The 18,240-nt window shown below is 42.4% G+C and overlaps 1 protein-coding gene across 1 annotated transcript; it reads right to left on the reverse strand.

Annotated features, from left to right (window-relative positions):
- Positions 1-258: 258 nt before the first annotated feature.
- On the reverse strand, positions 259-7,078 carry emx1 (empty spiracles homeobox 1). The gene is made up of 3 exons (XM_040137143.1): positions 6,730-7,078; positions 4,368-4,552; positions 259-1,070 (listed from the first exon to the last, which is right to left on the reverse strand). The coding sequence occupies exons 1-3, from the start codon at positions 7,076-7,078 to the stop codon at positions 903-905; spliced, it is 702 nt and encodes a 233-aa protein (XP_039993077.1). The 3' UTR covers positions 259-902.
- Positions 7,079-18,240: the final 11,162 nt, after the last annotated feature.

The following is an 18,240-nucleotide window of genomic DNA, read 5'->3' on the forward strand; positions in this document are numbered from 1 at the left end:
TACACAGTGAGCCTAATGAAATCTGCAGACATTCAACAAATGGAGACGTCATCTATGAGTGACAAATGTGGGCATGGCAGATGAAGCACATAGCTGCTAACTTGCTTGTATTATGTGGCACAACTCGCCCCTAACACCAGAGGTCTCTGCAGCTTCTCATCTGTCCAAGAGTCATGCACAGCTGGCCATGAATCACCTTTCTATGGAGAACCTTCATTAGGAAGCATAACAGAGCGTCGGAATGGCTCTCAAGTCACAAAAGTTAAAATAAAATCCTGCAGAGACTGAATGATTTTGATATTTTCTTTGACACATGGTCCGTTTCCTGTTTTGTTATTCTTCTTGCCAGTCACCGGCTTGTTCTCCGACTCACCGGTATGATTAAAAGTGTGCGACAACACGTTCTCGTCATTGAGGAGAAATTTAAATTAACATGGTACACAGGTGGTGGAGTGGGTGGGGTGAGCGATGAGGTGTTAATGACCTAATCAGGTGGTAAAAACAGCTTTAATGAAACAAATAGCCTCTTTCAAAAACAACCTTTATAAGTGGCCTATGTACAATTTAAAAAAAACAAACACTATGATAGAGGTTGCCGTTGTTTCTCTTCATCTTTGGCTGTCACACACCAAAAATCATTAAACTATGGAAAGATCTCTCCTCATCCAGAGTCATTCAGGATGGATGTCATTAAATAAGATGGGTTGTTTTTTTTTCCAGTGTCACTGAGTATAGCACCTCGATGAAGAGATGTGTGGTGATCACATATTTAGTCCGTGTGTCTTCCTCTAATGTGTCTAATTATACTTAATAATATTACATAATAAATAGCATTGGTCCTTTGATGCGTCAGAATTGGACGCAGGGTTCAGGGCAGCATTGTCGGGGATTGGACCGAGGTTTTAGTCCTCTGAGGTCACATCAATGTCCTCGGAGCTGGCCTGCTTGGTGGCAATGCGCCATCTGTTGATGTGGTGGTTTCCCTTCTTCTTCTGCTGGCTCTCTGGTCCCTCCTCCTCCAGCTTCTGTCGCTTGTACTTGGTCCGCCTGTTCTGGAACCAAACCTTCACCTGGACAGAAAGAATAAACAGGATTAATGACGACGACGACGACGCACATTTTATTAGGCAGACTGCCGTGTCATTTCAGAGAAGCAGGTCAGTATGATCTGTGAGATAAGTATTAACAATATACAGTTCATAATGTGCAATAGACCTTTGTCAAGGAGGACATTTTGACTTGTCTAACATAAACATTGTGATTTGATTCTAGGGCCCCTGTGTTGTGCATGCTAGCACAACTAAATGTAATGGAGCCATCATTAGTGTTTTTAGTAATACCTGTGATTGAGGCTACAGCTAACGATTATTTTCATGATCAATTAATCCGCAGAGAGTTTTCACAATTAACTCATGAATTGCTCGGTCTATAAAATGTAAGGAAATTTGATGAAATGCACAATTTCCTAAAGTCCAAGGTGATGTCTCCAAATATCTTGCGTTTTCTCTGTGACCAATAGTCCAAAGCAATATTATAAAACAGAGAAAAAAGACAAATCTTCATATTTAAGAACGTGGAACAACAAAATGTTGTGCAAATTTTTGCTTGAAAAAATACTTCAACAATTGGTTATCAAAATAGCTCGAAATTAATTTTATGTCATTTCCCCAATCGATCAATTGTGTAATTGTTTCAGCTCTATCTAGTTTTCCTTCTGTCTGTTGGTATGGCAGACTCTTAAAGTAAAATAAAATGAAAAACAACTTTCGCACTCAGCGCCACAGTTTCGATTCGGTTTTAAAAGACGAAAGAATGCATATGGTTTTAATTTCCTCACAGAATTTCATTATATTTACCCCCTGGAAACCAGTGTGGGCTTTAGTGGTTATCTTTTCTTTTTTGTTCTTTTTATTCCACAAAACTCCTCTTCTCTGCCTAATTTTACTGTTAACTTGTGTATATTTTTATATTTTCTCCCCTGCATCATATTTTGCCATAGCAACCCCCCCCCCCTCCTTTTCATAATGCTCTCAAACTGCAAATTTAAATCTTAAAACGCAACTTCTTTTTGCATTCATGACTGAAAATTACATTAATACACGGCAAAGATCAGTGAGCTAAATGGCTTCCTGACTGGCATGTATTGCTAGTATGACCTTGGAATATGAGCTTGGCTGAGTAACATATATGTGGTCAGGATGCACTTTTTAAATAGAAACAAGTGGACTGGGCCTCATAATATTAGCTTCCTCTTCTCTCTTGCCTTTCTCTAGGCCTCAGGCAAATTTCACACGGCCAAAAAAAATTTTTTTTTACTCTCAAAAAGCCCTGCTACTTATCAGCCGCAAGAGCTGGATTTTAGTACTTTTGTTCAATTGTCTACACTGGAGGCACCACAGGCGACTTTATGAGAAGACCGTGGAAGCTAAAGTGATGGCTAGTTACTAGCTAATTTACCAGCCACAGCAAAGGTCAGTCAGTATCTGACCCCCACTTTAGTGACCATTTGAATGCTGTTTCACAGCAAATATCATCCACTGGGTTTTAGTGCAGCATTTTTACTTGGACATTTTTTTTTTTCCCCCCTCACATTTTGACCATTGCTTTACCTGCTGAGGGTGACAGTGTATAATGATGGTGACCATCTCATAACCCTGTTGACTTGATCAGTCTGATGGTGCAAATATTTCTACTGGCTCTTTAAGTACTCACTTTAATGAGACGGCAATGGCACAAGAGATAGTTGCATCAGATTTGGAAGATTTGTAGTTTTCACAAATGAGTATAATCGCTCTTATTTTGTTAGATTCTCTAACTACAGCTGTCGTCTCTGCTACCCATTTCTTTTGTTGTTAGTACAGTACATACTTTAACTCAAGACCAAAATAAACTTTGTGTGGGTTAATTAACATTCAGTTCACTGTTGTTCTAATTTGCATAATGCAATTGGTGCTCAACTGCAAGCCTGCTATTGACTGACACAAAACCTAAACTTGCAAGCAGCATTCATCCATATTGCTGACTCGGGAAGCCTCCTTTTGTATCGCCTATTAGGCCTAATTGACACCCAGATAATGTGGACTCATTAAACTTCAGCATCAATAATATTTACACTTCATCCTATGGCATGCGTGGATTAAACACCTTTAAGAGACTCTTTAACTCACTGAGCTGCGGCCACGTCTCGTGTGGCTGGAGGAAGGGAATTATTCATATTGAACTGCCCATAATTTTATATCTTAAAAAAAAAAAACAAAACAAAACCTGAATTTCTACGAAAGCGCACAAACCAACAGTTGCTCACTGCCGCAGCGGCTTGTATTAACAACGGCTCTGAGCGCTGCGTTGCAGACTGTGGATCGGATAAATAACACTGCATGATCTGATAAAATGCTACTATTTTCCTATAGCCAGTGCAAACTTGATTTCACACAGGTATTTATAATTTCATTTGTCATTAACATTGTAGTAGCCTCTCACGTTTTGCAACATAATAGCAAAAATACTCCTTATTCAATAAATAACTAATAAATTATTCAAAAGACTTTAGTTTATCTAACACCTAAATAAGCCATTTACAACAGGTGTTACAGATATTTCCAGTACTAATAATAGTTCAAAACATTCAGTTAAAAAAAGAATCTTTCTATCTTTTAAATGGAATTGATGATCATAGTTAGTTATTTATCATCATCATCCTTTTACTATTGGCGTTAAAGAAGCTTTTAACTTCATGATTTTGGCTTTGAAATAAATGTCATTTTCATTCCTATTTTCCATCTTGCTCAGTTACCCTCGATGGTAACTGTTTGGGAATATTTTAGCTTTTTTTTTTTTTTTTTGTATAATTCTGCTTTATTTGAATATATTTACCCAGGGCGAAATATGTCCAAATAAAGTTGCATTATCCCCTAAATACTCCTCACATCCACCCTTGATTTTTCCTCCAACCAGATACAGTGTATCCGTCGTCCTCTCGCAAAGAGAGAGGCTGAAAGAGGAGGCTAAATTTTTTCTGGGTGGAAATATTCCCTCCGTTGTGGGTTTTATCGTATTAATGTTGAGGTTTTTTGTTTTTGTTTTCGAGTTATCGCGACATTTGACAGCAGCCTCACTCGCCGACCGCTCGATTCTAGGACGCAACGGAGTTGGTTACCATTGAAACGATGCTCTCGGCAAAAGTCGGTCAGTAAAGTCAAAAGCAGCGGTTGTCGATCAGGAGATCGTTCGAGCGCCAACTTCTTGTTTTCCCAACATTTAGCAAGTGGGAATTAGCCGAGTTAGCCGCCCGAGGAGAACCAGCAGACCTGACAGCGTAAGAGCAGAAAGTGTGCGTGGATGCTAGCGGGGACGTTAGCTCGACTTGCCTGTGTCTCAGATAAACTCAGGCTGTTTGCCAGCTGCTTCCGCTCGGCCCCTACCACATAGTGGTTCTTCTCGAAGGCTCTTTCCAGACGGAGGAGCTGGGAGGGAGAGAAGGCCGTCCGGATGCGTTTGGGCTTCCTGGCGAAAGGACCGTGGAGTAGCAGGCTGTCCTGGGACACATCGTTACCTGAAACCCAGATGCAGAAAGACACGCGGCAGGGCCGTCAGTTGGGACTCGCTCGGCCCGGACCGTGTGCAGGTCGGCAGTCGGCCTGCGGGAACAGTACTTCATGCTAACTAATCACAAAGAGAGGGGTCAGGGTTCATAGGCCTGCTCCGAGATTCCCAGAATGACCGAATGAAGCTGTAAATGTCGTGGTGGTAAAGGAAAGCAAGACCAAGCACAGTGAAACCAATGATTATTATCAGTATTCTTATTTTATTGTCATCGTTGTTGTTCTTATTGTTATTACTATTATTATCAGTGTTGTTGTTGGTGTTAGTAGCATTATGCCTCGTCGTGGTAAATAATGTAGCAGTAAATAATAAGGCCAATGATCAGGAACCGAATATTTGCCTGTAAATCTTAGTCCGATAGAGGCAAGGTTTTTAATTTTTTGTCAGGTTAAATATCTGAATTTACAGCCCGCCAGCAGAATTAGCAAAAGCCCCTTCGGAAATCCCTTTTTTCCCCCACTTCTTTGCTCTTTCTTTGCCGCTGCAGGGCCGCGCCTGTTAATGTCCCGTCTCCAGCGCGTACCGGGCTGGACGCTCACTTTCAAACGGAATCACGAAGGTTTTAGACAGACTCGTGAACCCGACACGCAACCACCAAACTCGCCTTTGGCTTTGGAGAAAATGGACATCGGATATTTATTTTAACACATCGCCCCTAATATTCCCTACAACGTAAAAGCTCGTATTCTACCGTTTGAGTGAACTGGAAAAAATAGAAAATGGATTAAGATAGCGTTTGGTGGTGTGTGTTGTATGGGCCAAGAGGGCAGTTAATTCACCGGCAACGAGTCGATTTTTTTTTTCTCTGATCTATTTCACCATATTTTGTCGAGAAGGTGTAAGAGGTGAGGCTGAAAGTATTCCGTGGAGACGACAGGTTTATTCTATGGTAAAAAGAAATATCCCAGAAGGCTGCGCTCGCTGAAGTAGGCGGCTGTGATCTGGAAATATGGCAACAGTGGTTTTGCAAAACTTTTAAAAATAGTTTTAATATATGCAATTAATTTTTTGTCTGCTTTTTCTTTCGTTTTCTGTCCCTTCTCTTCCCTTTTGTGTCCAATAAGAAAGTCTAAAACAAAATCAAGTCATTTGGGGGGGGGCATTAATTAATTAACCTACATTGTAATTAGGATACATCAAACTGAAAAGTGTGAAAATATAGGCTGATAGTTTATTGTAATAATTTAGAAGCGTTTTATGGATTTGCATAATTCTTTCTTTACCGTAAAAAAAAAAAAAAAAAATTAGAAATGCAATACAGTGCAATATGAAAATAAAAGTACAGTGTGTGTAAACAGGCCATAATAGATCGTAAAGATGCATTTGCTTGGTGATAGTTGGTGCACAATGGCGCTGAGGATGGTCTGGTAAATAAATCACTGCAGGCTCTGTTCAAATCCTTTGCTGCTGTTAATATCTGCATTGGATTTCCTTCAGATTTGCGTTTCTGTTGCCATTAATACTGAAGTTATTATCGTGGGTTTCATCGATTTCGCCTTCGTAGCCTGGACGTTGTGCAAGATTTTTTTTTTTTTTTTGTGCTCTGAAACTGCAGCCTAACCCAGGGCCAGTTTTCTTGTTCGGGGGAGGAAAAAAGAAGAAGAGCAACAACAACAACAACAACAGTGCTGATCTTCTTCTGACTGAGGCTTTCTGAGGGGAGCTGCCGGGCGAACGAGAGTGGAAATCTGAGAGCAGCCCCACCGCCTGCTGCACTCTCCGTGGCCTCGTCGTTCATACCCTCTGCGGCTTTCTTGTTCAACCAAGAAATGCTTTCGGTGGTGACAGTCGCTCATCTTGCTCAAAATGCCACGCCCGATAACTATTCATCCAACTTCTCGCAAGGCAGAGGCTGAAGCAAACTTTCATGTCGTAGTCTCTATGAAATGTAGTTAATTGAACTGGATTTATATAAAATTCACACGTTAGGATTTTCACCAGGCACTAAACCCATACACCTACTGTAAATCTAAACATTTTAGGTGGCGAACATCCCTTTAACTTTATTTTTTTTTATGCAGGCCATTCAGGAATAAGTAAAGTTGCACAGGAGCGTAGTAAAGTGACATTCTGTGTGTCATACTTGGAGGTCCTACTCGGCCGTGTCGTATCTCCGCTTGAACCTACCTTGAAATCGGTGTCCGAAAAACCTGTTCCGTAAGACCCAGGGGTAGAAGTTGAGCGGGTCTCGGTGTTGCGTCCCGAAGAAGTGCGGATGCTGTAGGTGGGAGCCGCCGAGCTGGTGAGGAGCCACGGTGAGGGAGGGGTGGTTTACCGTCTCTGGGAACACCAGGTCCGGGCTCTGGTAGAGGGACCTGGCCGGTGGAGCCTGGTAGCCGTTCATTAAGGCATCGGTCGTCGGGTTGGAGTAACTCAACGCCGTCGGGCGGATGGGGTCCTCGGCTGTTAGAGGGTTCTCTTTGGCGACCAGGGACTCTATCGTGAAGCAGCGTTTCCCCGCGGACGAAAACATCATCTCTTGAAAGAAACCGAAACCAGTACCGAAGGGAAAGTTGTCGGCCGTCTTCCTTCCTCTTGCTGGAAACGAGAACCCCCCTCTCAGAGATGCATGGTGATCAAAGATGGAGGGTGTGTGGAGGGTTCTGCCTACGCAAGCCTGCCCGGTGGAGATGCTGCTACAAAACTCAACAGTGCCGTAAATTGCCCGGGTCCATAGAGTCTGTGCGCACTCGGGGGGTTTCTGTGCACGAGTGCGCACCGAGTCGAGCGCCCGCGAGCCTCCATGTAAGCTTGACGCTGCGCAGGGAGAGAGCTGATTGGACCAGAGCACCTGCCAATAGGTCTCCTCAAGTACCTGCTTCATGGATCACACAAGACCGGCCGGCTTAGTTACAGAGACACGCTGAGAAAACATGTGTGCGCCACTTAACGGGTCATTGTGTGTCCTATTCAGCCTCAATATCTGGTTGTTCTTAAGGGAAAACAATCTGCCGGGGGGGGTGAGAAAGTTCTGCTTGTTTCACTGCAGGTTCAGCCGTTTTGTTTTGTTTTTTCTTCCTCCAGCAGTGTCGGTATTTGAAGCCTGTATGTGAAGAAATTAAATCTTGTTCTAGAAAATGATTCATGGAAGACAAGTGGGATTTTTCCCCCCGAACCGGCCACCTGATGCTTTTTTTTTCTTTTTTCCAAGCGTCTTGAGAACGTTTAGGCCCCTTCTCACTCTCATTATACAACCATGAAAGGTTTTACTGGAAGCGACCATGCATTCCCAGTGCTCACCTTTAAGCCGAGGTAAAGGCTGATTTAAATGAAGGGCCATTCGTTTTTCGCTCGATTGTCCTTTATTATTCCAGCCACTGTTTTACCGCCAACATACCCGTTTTCTATGAAGTTTTCAAATTATTATTATTATTATTATTATTATGGTGAAAACGTCGTGTAATTCAGAAATATGCGAGCAATTCGCTGTTTCTCTCGAATTCCGATTTACATCAAGGTAAAACAATGTAAATCCCACCTGCATAAACAATGATTGCTCTAAAGTTCAGTGCCGTTATATTATAAACTATTTTTTTGTGGAATTTAATGTTTTTCAGTCGGTGCAATACATGTTGGACATAGTAGCTTTTTTACTCGTTTTTTGTTCCAGCTAAAGCACTAATAATATCAATGATATTAATATTAATAATAATAATAATAATGTGATTGTCTGATATGCCTTTATTGTTTAACATGGCAAATAACGTTAAACGCCTTTTGCAGTCAGGTGTAATCTGCTGTAACTGCTGACGGGACCCAATGAAAGTTAAAAAAAAAAAAAGAAAAATCCTTCAGTCTTTCCCTTGTGGACATGGTGACAGGTCATTTAGTCATTTAGTTATTCATTTGTCCACAAATGGAGCAAAACGTTAACCCTGGCAGATCACCTCACTTTTTTTTTTTTTTTTTTGTGTTAAGAAGTTGAGATTGTCTCAGGACTCAGGGACGCAGCATCCCGGAAAACAGACTGGGGCACCTCGCTCCGCCGGCGTCGAGGAAATGCCTTGACTCACGCTCCGGCTCGTCCTCTGTGAGGACAGCTGGGCGGCACGAAGTCCTGCAGGGGAAAACGGCGGTCGAGAGGCGGCCCGTAATGGTCACCGGAGCTCGGTGGCTGCCCTTGTCCCTCGGCGCTCGGCTTCCATGGTGCACTAACCAAGTTAATAATTTACCCCCTAATGCGCTCGTTTGTTTAGAGGTTGCATTAGAAAATCATTACCGATGGAAATTATGCGGTAAAACAAGTTGTTGATTAGGCTTTTAGAGCTAAAGGCTCCTAAAGACGCCAGTAGGTTCTGTGAATGGGTCTGTGTCTAAAAAGGACTATTTTTTTTTCTCCTCCAGTTTAATTTCTTTTCCACTCAGTCATCGTTGTAAAGACTGTGTGGACAGATACATATCTACGGTCATTTTCTGGGTGGTTCTGAGTCCTGGATTCCTTAAAACAGTTTCCCTGGAAATATATTTCCTCTGTTGACAGTTACTGTTTCATGAATTTCACAGGCCAGTAAATCGTTTCGATCCTATCAAAAATGCTTGTTGATATCGATTCTTATTTCCGAATAGTTGGGCGTAGCTCGGCGTTGTTGTTTTGCTTCGGGATACAGATCTTCTCATTTTAAAGTAAATGTTCTGTTAAGAAGAATTCAGTTTTGTTATAAGGTCACATCATAAATCCTTCGTAGTGGCCATATATAGTAGTGACTGGGATTGTGAAGGACACAGTATTGAAGATAATACAGGAAACTGTGAAAAACAGCTCCAGGTCAGTAAGGATCTAACGCCTCGGTTGAAAAATAAAGAGCCACGGGCCTCTGTCGGGACTCGGTCACATCCTCCTTAGTCCCGGGGCCTTGTGTCGGAAGCGTCTTTTCACCTCGCAGCGCAGCAGCGCGAACCCGAGGACCGGCCGAGCAGGCGGAAACACGCCGGCGAAGTTCGGCGGTGAGACGCCGCGGGCCTGTGCGCACTGACCCCGATCGCCGCCGGTTAATAGATGATCGGGCCGCCCTGCACTGCCCAAAACAAAGCAGGGCAGTCTACCGTTGTTCCGTACGTGCTGCCGATCCTGCCCCGAGGCAGCCTGACCAGAGTCTGACCAGAGTTCTCCTCATCTGAGAACCTGGGCCTCTGCTGTCTTGGCTTTACGCTTCAATCCTTCTCTGTTTGATCTTATTTTAATACTCAGGCATTCTTAGGGACTTGTAGCGGCGAGTTTTTGGTTGTTTAACGTCCTTGCACGGGAAAAAACAAAAACAAAACAGAAATAAGATAGATGATGTTAAAGTAGATTTTGATGGTTCACACTGGATATCATAGACAGGATGTCATAAAGATTAGATATTAATTATAGGACTGCTACGATAAGGGAGAACGGGTTGAGTTGTGACACAGGTTACACATTGGCCAATCAGGTGAAGTAAAAGAGAGAATAGTTAACATAAAACATCGTGAAGAACTGGTCTTGGTTAAGGATTTGACAGGAAACAATTCTCTTTAATTGGAGTGGTCCATTATGGAGGTATAGAGCCACTCTTTCTATTTCAACAAATCAAAAAAAAGTTTAATGGAGTTGTTTTAAAGTGGTAACTCACCCAAACTTTTGAGGATTTTCAGATACATTCTTGGACAAAGGAACAAAAAAAACACAACTCAATCACGCAGTGAACAATCAGCGAGGAGAATGTGGCTGTTCAGCCTTGAACCGTCTGTTTTTACCCAAGAAGTAAGCATTATTTGAACAACCTAATGAATGAAACGGGACTGGCAACAATGGCACAGGCACAGATGACACATCTGAAAGTTACAGTTGACCCCCTGGCCACGGTTGACGTGTAAAAACGTTCACCTTGTCACCCAATATATATCCCACATAGAGAGAAGACATAGGGTAATTTATAAACAAGTCAATTGACTTTCTTTCACCAGCCTTCACTCGCCTTCCAGGGAGTCAAGTGCACACGTCTCTAAGTAAATAAAACAGTACGACAATTAAAACACATCAGCCAGCACAGTTTATTGATCAAGTGCGGAAATATCAGACTTCTGCTGACTCTTGTCCTCTAAAAAAATTGGGATAATGTAAAAAAAAACCAAAACAAAACAAAACCTTACAGATGACTGTGACCTGAGCTCCTGTACAATTTCTGTTTAATGGAGGAAACACAGCTTCCTGACAAACACGATTAAAGGTCGCTCTACTCAGACCGCTCAACCACACCGTTGGTCCCGAAGAGTTTTTCTGCCAAGTATGTGAGTTGGCACTCTACTCAGTTAATGGTCAACCTCAAATGCCCACAATGTTTGCCTTTGGGTCTCGGGGAGCTGGTCCAGAAAGAGAGACCGCTGTGACGACGGAGGGCACGATTGAAGATAAGTGCTGCCCTCTAGTGGACTCCGTCTGAACGAGGCCTCCTTATTGTGGTGCCTTGACCGATTGAAGAATAAGGAAATCGTGTTTTTTCTACGTGTTAATGAAGAAAATAATATTAGTTTAACCAGAATATTTTTCATAGGTTATTGTAGTGTAAACTACCGTGTCTGTAGTACTCAACTGTGAGTCTGTTGTAGCCTTACCATGCTCTATGACCTATTGAATCTCCTATAACAAACAGTAGGACTAAGTGTTTTGCTGGGATCTTTACATCTCTCTCACACATCAGGAATCTTTGTGTGAACAAAGCTTTATTCATAAAGGTTAAAGATGTTGCTTATTTCACGGTGTACGCATGACACCAGGAGCCTTTAGGATATTATGACTTCCCAAAAATGTTGCCGGTGACCTTAAAAAGTAGCAGCCCGCTTCGTTTTAACATCTGATATTAAGAGATTGTGTCTAGATGAACACTAGTTCCAACACTAGAGGCCTGCGGCTGTAGATTTTGGAAAAATCAAAACGCTCGCCAGTTTACAGAACCCAGTCCCTCCAGTTCATTGGAGGATGTTGTTTTTAGGCAGATGCTGCCATCCAGTGGCTGAACTGAGGCAGAACGTGTTTAGGGGATTTAGTTTCCTGCGGAGGTCAAAGGAGGCCTTTGACCTCCGCTGGTTCCATTTTGGTTCCGGTTCCAGGTGGGGCCCCAGATGTGCTGAGTAGAGATTAGTGAAATATTTGTGAATGAATGTCAATGTTATTTGTCTCACAGGTCATGTAGTGAAAGAACTGGACCCGTGTGAACTCGACAGCGTAAACTTGTTGAGTCCAACCCAACCTCTCAATCCTAAAGCACTAACCCAACACAGTCCCTTTGTACACATGCAAAAATGTGAACACGTGGTACGATACAACAGTTTGTGGTTTTCCGTCTATAAATAAGAGTAAATGGCCATTACAGCACATTGAATATAATATTTAGCTGCAGACAACAGAGCTCTTTATACATCTATGTGCACATACAGTATTTCAGTGCTTAATTGTGTTTAGAAAAGACAAAGTCTTTTCAGCTGCATTCATTTGGACAGTAGAGGATCAATCCCACGATCCACCTCATCAGTGTGTCAGTGTCGAGTTAAAAAGACTGCAACAGATCTGTCAATTTGAGGGAAGCTCTCTAGAAATGACTGTGTAATTCCTTTACAACCTTCCTATAATATCCCACCACACTCTTGTCGAGGAGGGGGAGGCCTGTGTAAACCAGACAATCCAAATCCACAACAGAACATGAATCAGTAAATAATTCTACACCAATATTCCTATATAATAAAATCCCTCAAATTGTCTATTGTGATATGATTTTGGATTATGATGGACGACTCTTTACAAGGGATCTGATAAATGATGCTTGCTCTCATTAATCATTAACTGGCTCGCGGGGACAGGTCTGCAGTCCCTTTCTGCCAGATCCGCCTCCATGATGTTGATTAAAACCCTCAGATTAAATCAGACCCGCAGACTTGCAGGGGCCATCGGAAGCTCGGGGTCCCCCCCCCCCCGCACCTCCCGCGTTCATTAATAAACTAATTGGCCATTTTGTTTCGCATTAGCGTTGTGTGCTCAGCTAATCTGTTCCGCTTAAATACTTGGAGAATTTCACCCCGTCATAACGAGATGGGAAAAGTAGCACGTCGCTGCGTTTGTGCCACCTGCATGAGAAGTGGGGTCGTTTAGACACCTGTGCGGGCTCCGCTCCTCCGCCGGCTTCGCTCCTCGGCATAAACAAACATCCCGCATTTATCGGGGTCAGAGGAAAAGATTGGTGCTCTTGCTCAGAAAAGGACTTTATTTCAGACTTTATCTGCTGCTCTGCATCACCAGAGGTGATTTTATTTATTTATTTTTTTAACAATTTCATGTAATGGCGTAAACCTGGGCCTGTATCAAACGTGTATAATGTCCCATATGAGTGGACCGCCAACATCTCGGCGATATAAGATAAAAATAAGATTAAAATATCATCCACATGCTTGACAACAGCTGTTAAAAGTCCCTGAAATGAATCGATTTTTGATTGATTTATTGGGAGATAAAACCAATGAAATATCGGGTAAGTTTATCCACAGCTGTGTCTTGGCTGGATCATATTTTTCATAATCTCTAACAGTTATTGTTTCTGCACTTTATTCGTGGGGTGCGTGGTGCGCAAACGACGCACGTTGGACGAATTACGCGCAATCTGGGAACCAGGGGATCCCCGGAGTCCGGTGCCGTTCCGGTCTCTCCCAAGCTGCGTTACACTCGGCCTTCACATCCTTCGCGGCGTTGTCCCTCTGTCTCCGAACAGGAACTGCTGCTTCCTGGGAGAAAAGGAGGCCGCTCTCCAAACAGGAGGATGACCGCTTCACTTTTCAGGCCGGCTCCTCTCGTCCGCGCCCGTGTCAGAAGTCATTGTGCGTCTCAAATACGGCCCTTTCACTTCGAGACAAAGGCCAGCTTCTACTTCAAACGCCCGTAATGAAAGCTAATGACTATTAGATGGACTAGAGGGGGCCTTCGCCTCTGCAAATAAAATGCAAAGCAGGATTTTTTTTTTTTTTTTGGATTTTTATTTTACAAGCGCCTAACCCTAAAACGCGCGTTTGTCAGATGAAGTGCACTCGCCCCATTGGAGCTGGAGGTTATTGCTCTCCATGAGAACTTTCACACCTCCTCGGAGCTGCATCACAATCTGACCGTGGAGACTGAGAGCTCATCCGGGCGCGGTCATGTGACCAAAGGCGTTGAAATTTAGGGAGGAAAAAAATAAAAATAAAAAAATAAACTCCACCAGCTGCACAATGTTGGGTTTTGATGATTTTTAAAGATTCAGCTGAGAAACTTAGACCCATTGAAGAATCATTTTGTAACTATAATACTATCAAGGACAAGTTCTGAGTGCTACCAGCATCCAGTGATATGCATTTGCTTGATGAAAAAGAGATAAAAAGATCCTCATCAAACTTCGGCGTTCAGGGATGTTTTCCAGACAGACGACGTGCAACTATTTTGATATTCGATTAATCAAATAAGCCAATATTTCAAGCAAAAATGAAACCCGCCGTGGCTCCAGCCACTCAAATGCCATGACTTGCTGCTTTTTCTTCAGTATGTCTGACAATAAAATGGATGATTCTGGGTTTTAAACAGTTTGTCAGACAGTCACCTCAGGTTTTGGGAAATAATAACTGGCACATTTCTCTGATTTCTGGAATTTATACACTAAATATTAATTGATTTAGTGTAATTAGTTTAATCGAATGTATTAATACAATTTACTTTTAAAAAACAAAGTATTTGTATCTCATTTATCTCAGTTTTGCTGCTTTGCTTTCATACTTAGCAACTCTGACCAAATTAATGCTAAATATTCCGTTTTAAGGTTTTTTTGAGTCTGGCATCTTTTGGATTTTGTGTGTTTACACCTGGAGGTCTTGTAGCCTACTAACATGTGTCAGCACGTGTTGGGATTGTTTGAGCCTAACTACACATCAGCAGCTGGTGAGTTTCAGTGTCTACATCATTTTTTTTATTATCTTCCACTGACACCCCCCCCAGGATTGCCTCTTCAGATCAGGGTGTGTCTTTTTTGAGAGACCCTTGGCCAAAATTGCTTCACAATGTAGAGACAATAAGAAACAACATAATAAAAAATATTAGGGCTGCCCCTAAATATTAATTTCATTACCAGTTAACCTGTGTAATACTTTGTGGATGAATTGCTGAATCTTTTGGTTTTGTAAAAATGTTGGGAAATTTTGAAAAATGACTGAGAAATCAAAACTTTCCAGAGCCCAAGGCGACGTCTGAAATTGCCTATTTTGTCCAACCAACATTCCTAATCCCAAATTTAATAAGTTTACTTTCATAAAAGACGAGGGAAAGCTGGAAACCCTCACATTTGAGAAGCTAAAACCAGCATTTGTTTTTTTTTTTTTGCTTTTCTCCTTGCAAAGGAAAGACAGAATTGTGTGTAACTACACGGTGTACATAAGCAAGAAACACCTATTGTTTCTACCACCAAGACAAACTGTGTAAAGTGCTGAAGTGCAAAAAGAATGAGTCGACCAAGAGCCACGAGTCAGGAGAGGAATGAAGATGTAACAGTTGCCTTTCATAAGAAAAGCTTCATTTCAGAGCCTGTTGAGCGTCTTAAGAAACCCAGCCAGCGCTGGCATGTTTCCAGCCGCTAAGGTGCCCTGTGCTAATTGGGACGATGGGCCCGGTGACCCCCACCTCTACCCTCCCCTGGACTCTCCAGGTTTTCCCAGGACTCCGGCCGCTTCTTTCTGTCCCTCAATGGGATTACGTTGGGCTGTGGAGAGAGGAGAGGAGGGGGGAGCGCTGATTCCCGGCTGATCACATCAGAAACGGCTCTCCGGGGTTTTTACACAAATTCTGCTCCTTCAGTGACGCTTCAGCCCTAATCAGACCGAGCAGGGACACCAGGAGAGAGCAGGCAGGGGGTGGCGGACAAGAGACAGAGACAGAGAAAGAGATCAACTCGGTTACTGTTTATTAAACTTCTCTCTTTGATACCGTTACCAGCCGTCTTCTCCCTCTTACAGCACCTCTGCTGCCCCCAGCTTTGAAGTTTTCTTGTTTTTTTTGTATAGTCGAGTTATATTTGGCAGCAATCAAAGAAGAAAATGAATGAATGTTTTTTGATAAATTGGAGCATCAAGTGTAAAAAGAGAACAGGCCTGAAAATGTTCCAATATGCATCAACATACAGTGATTAGTTAAGAATGGAAAGCCGAAGTTGATATGATCTGAGTGAAGTAACTTTGTGCTCTCCAGTTTGCATTTCATCCCACTGCTCAATTCCTCACCTGATTTTGTTCAGCTTTCTTGGGTGGAGTGGATTGCTTGGGTTGAGTGAGAGACCCTTATTCTGGAAAACATTTTGCACCGGAAAAAAATCGAGATTAAAAAAAAGCAATAGACCAACAGAAGGGAGAGGGTGTAGATTGAGCCATTCTGCTGGAGTCTGTAGTGGTTTCAACAACTGTAAATCTAGTTAGTTGAAATGTTACGGCATCGGCACGTCGAACTCTGTTATTTACAGCAGAGCTGCAAAGATTAATCGATAAGGTGACTGACAGAAACTTCCTCAGCCACTGTTTTTTCAAATTTGTTTTAGTCGTTTTTTTTAAGCAAAAATGCCAAACGTTCTCATCACAAACCGGATAATTTCCTGCTTTTCTTTCTCACACACGAGACTAAACCAGGTATGTTTGGACTGTGAACTGTTTGTTGGACAAAGACATTTTAAAACATGTTATCGGAAATGAAAATAATCATTAGTTGCAGCCCTAATGTACAGTATAGATCATTGGTTTCCTCACCTGGGATAATCTGAGGGGTCACTAAATAACATATGAGAGGAAAAAAACTTCATTACTTAAAGGTTTTCCATTTCTTTCTTGTGAAATACTGAATGCCTTCAAACAAAGAATCTGAGAGGGGAAGAACATTTTGTGGCTGAACTGCTCACTACTAATGTCCACACTGATGATCTCCTCTGAGATGTCACAAGTACATGTTGCCTAAGTTTAAGGAGTCACGGGCAATCGATACAATCTCTTTTGTTTGAAATGCTCTTAATCTTAGCTACAGAAAGCCCGCGTCACATCTTCATTTACCTCTTGATTATCACCTCTTCTGTTAAATGTCGCGCTAATAAAGTAGTTTGATTGAGGCTAAAAGTGGGCGACGATACTTTTACTAACACGACATTTTAATATAATAACTTACTGCAAAAAGGATTAAGGAGATGGAGGCCACCGCTCTGCGCTCCCATCTGCCCTCTTTGTTTAATACGACCTTGTTGTCCACAGGACAGGACTTTCAGGTTGACCACCCCAATTAGCTGCTCTGATGGACTCATTTGCTGCATCCCAATCCTCTCTCCTGTTTTATCCCTCATGTCTGCCAGGCAGGCCTCAGCCGACAGCATGAGTCCCTTTCCGCCTGGGAGGAAAGACGTGGGGTTTCAATAACGCAGAGACGGGACACTTGCCATCGGTGGGTGGGCATGCGGAGAGGCCCGTCCATTGAGAGGCGGTGAGAACAGGCATATGGACCGTTTAAACAGATTAAACGCTGAGAGCCAGCTCTCTGGCCCTAGAGACAGACTGACCCTACCACCCCGGGTTACAGATATCCCAGCTAATCCCTGAGCTGGTTATTTATTTGCTCATCTTAAATCAGAGGGGAACCAGAGTCTCTCCCAGATTTAACGTGAGCTCGGACCTCGGAGGAAATGTCTCCCATCGGCTGTAAACTGGGCACAGATCTAGGAGCAATAAGCAGAGGTCAAAGGGCACCATGATGATTTTATTGGGATACATTATAGAGGGGGCAGTTTCTTTTTTTGTGCTAAATCTGTTTCTGGAACTAAGGTGCAGAATAACAAACACTCAGGCAAACATTCAGTCATTGGAAGTTGAATCAAGGTGGAAAAAATCTCATCTGATTGTTCAGTTCTCTTTGTAGTTTCATTGTTCTGTGATATTTAAACAGTTCACCTGATAAAATCGCTAATGTCTTCAGGAAATTTAGATGTAGTCGGCTACCATGATTTGTGAAATCTGTGAATTGGACAAAATCTGTGAGCATCCGTGCCTCCAATACTTAATGTGAATCTGCGTGTCATCTGTTTTTTCTTTAAAGCAGCATGTGGTTTCAAGTCCTCAATAAGAACATTAAATACAAACGGCTGAATAAGCCACAATCAGGGTTCAATTTTGGAAAAAAAAAAAAAATATCTTGGAGTATAATTTTTCTGAGTCTCAAAATCTGAGCTAATCTGCCCCGGGAGTGTGTGGGTTTCTTCTGATCGGCTTCGATTGACAGTAACAAACCCAGAACTGTCCTCAGATTTTAATTAAAATGTTTTTACCTCATCAGATTTCCCACCTGAACCCCGTTCACTTCGAACCACTGAGAGGAGCACATGTGAAATGAAAATGAAAAATAACCAGACTCCTCTAACTTTGATAGAAATGTGTGCGGTGATGTAGGAATGAATGTCTTGTCTGAATGGGGGGAAAAAAAGGGTTTTCAAATCCTTTGAAATATTTTCTGTTCAGCTCGGTTAAATGTGCAAATAATAAAAGCAGGTTCCGAATAATCTCGTGACAGAAAATGTCACACTTAACACTGGAAATCTTTCCAACTCCCGGTGGCTGAATAAAAAAAGGAATGAACAGGACAAGGTTGCA

Source organism: Xiphias gladius, chromosome 10 (genome assembly GCF_016859285.1).
Source record: "Xiphias gladius isolate SHS-SW01 ecotype Sanya breed wild chromosome 10, ASM1685928v1, whole genome shotgun sequence".
Taxonomy (NCBI): domain Eukaryota; kingdom Metazoa; phylum Chordata; class Actinopteri; order Istiophoriformes; family Xiphiidae; genus Xiphias; species Xiphias gladius.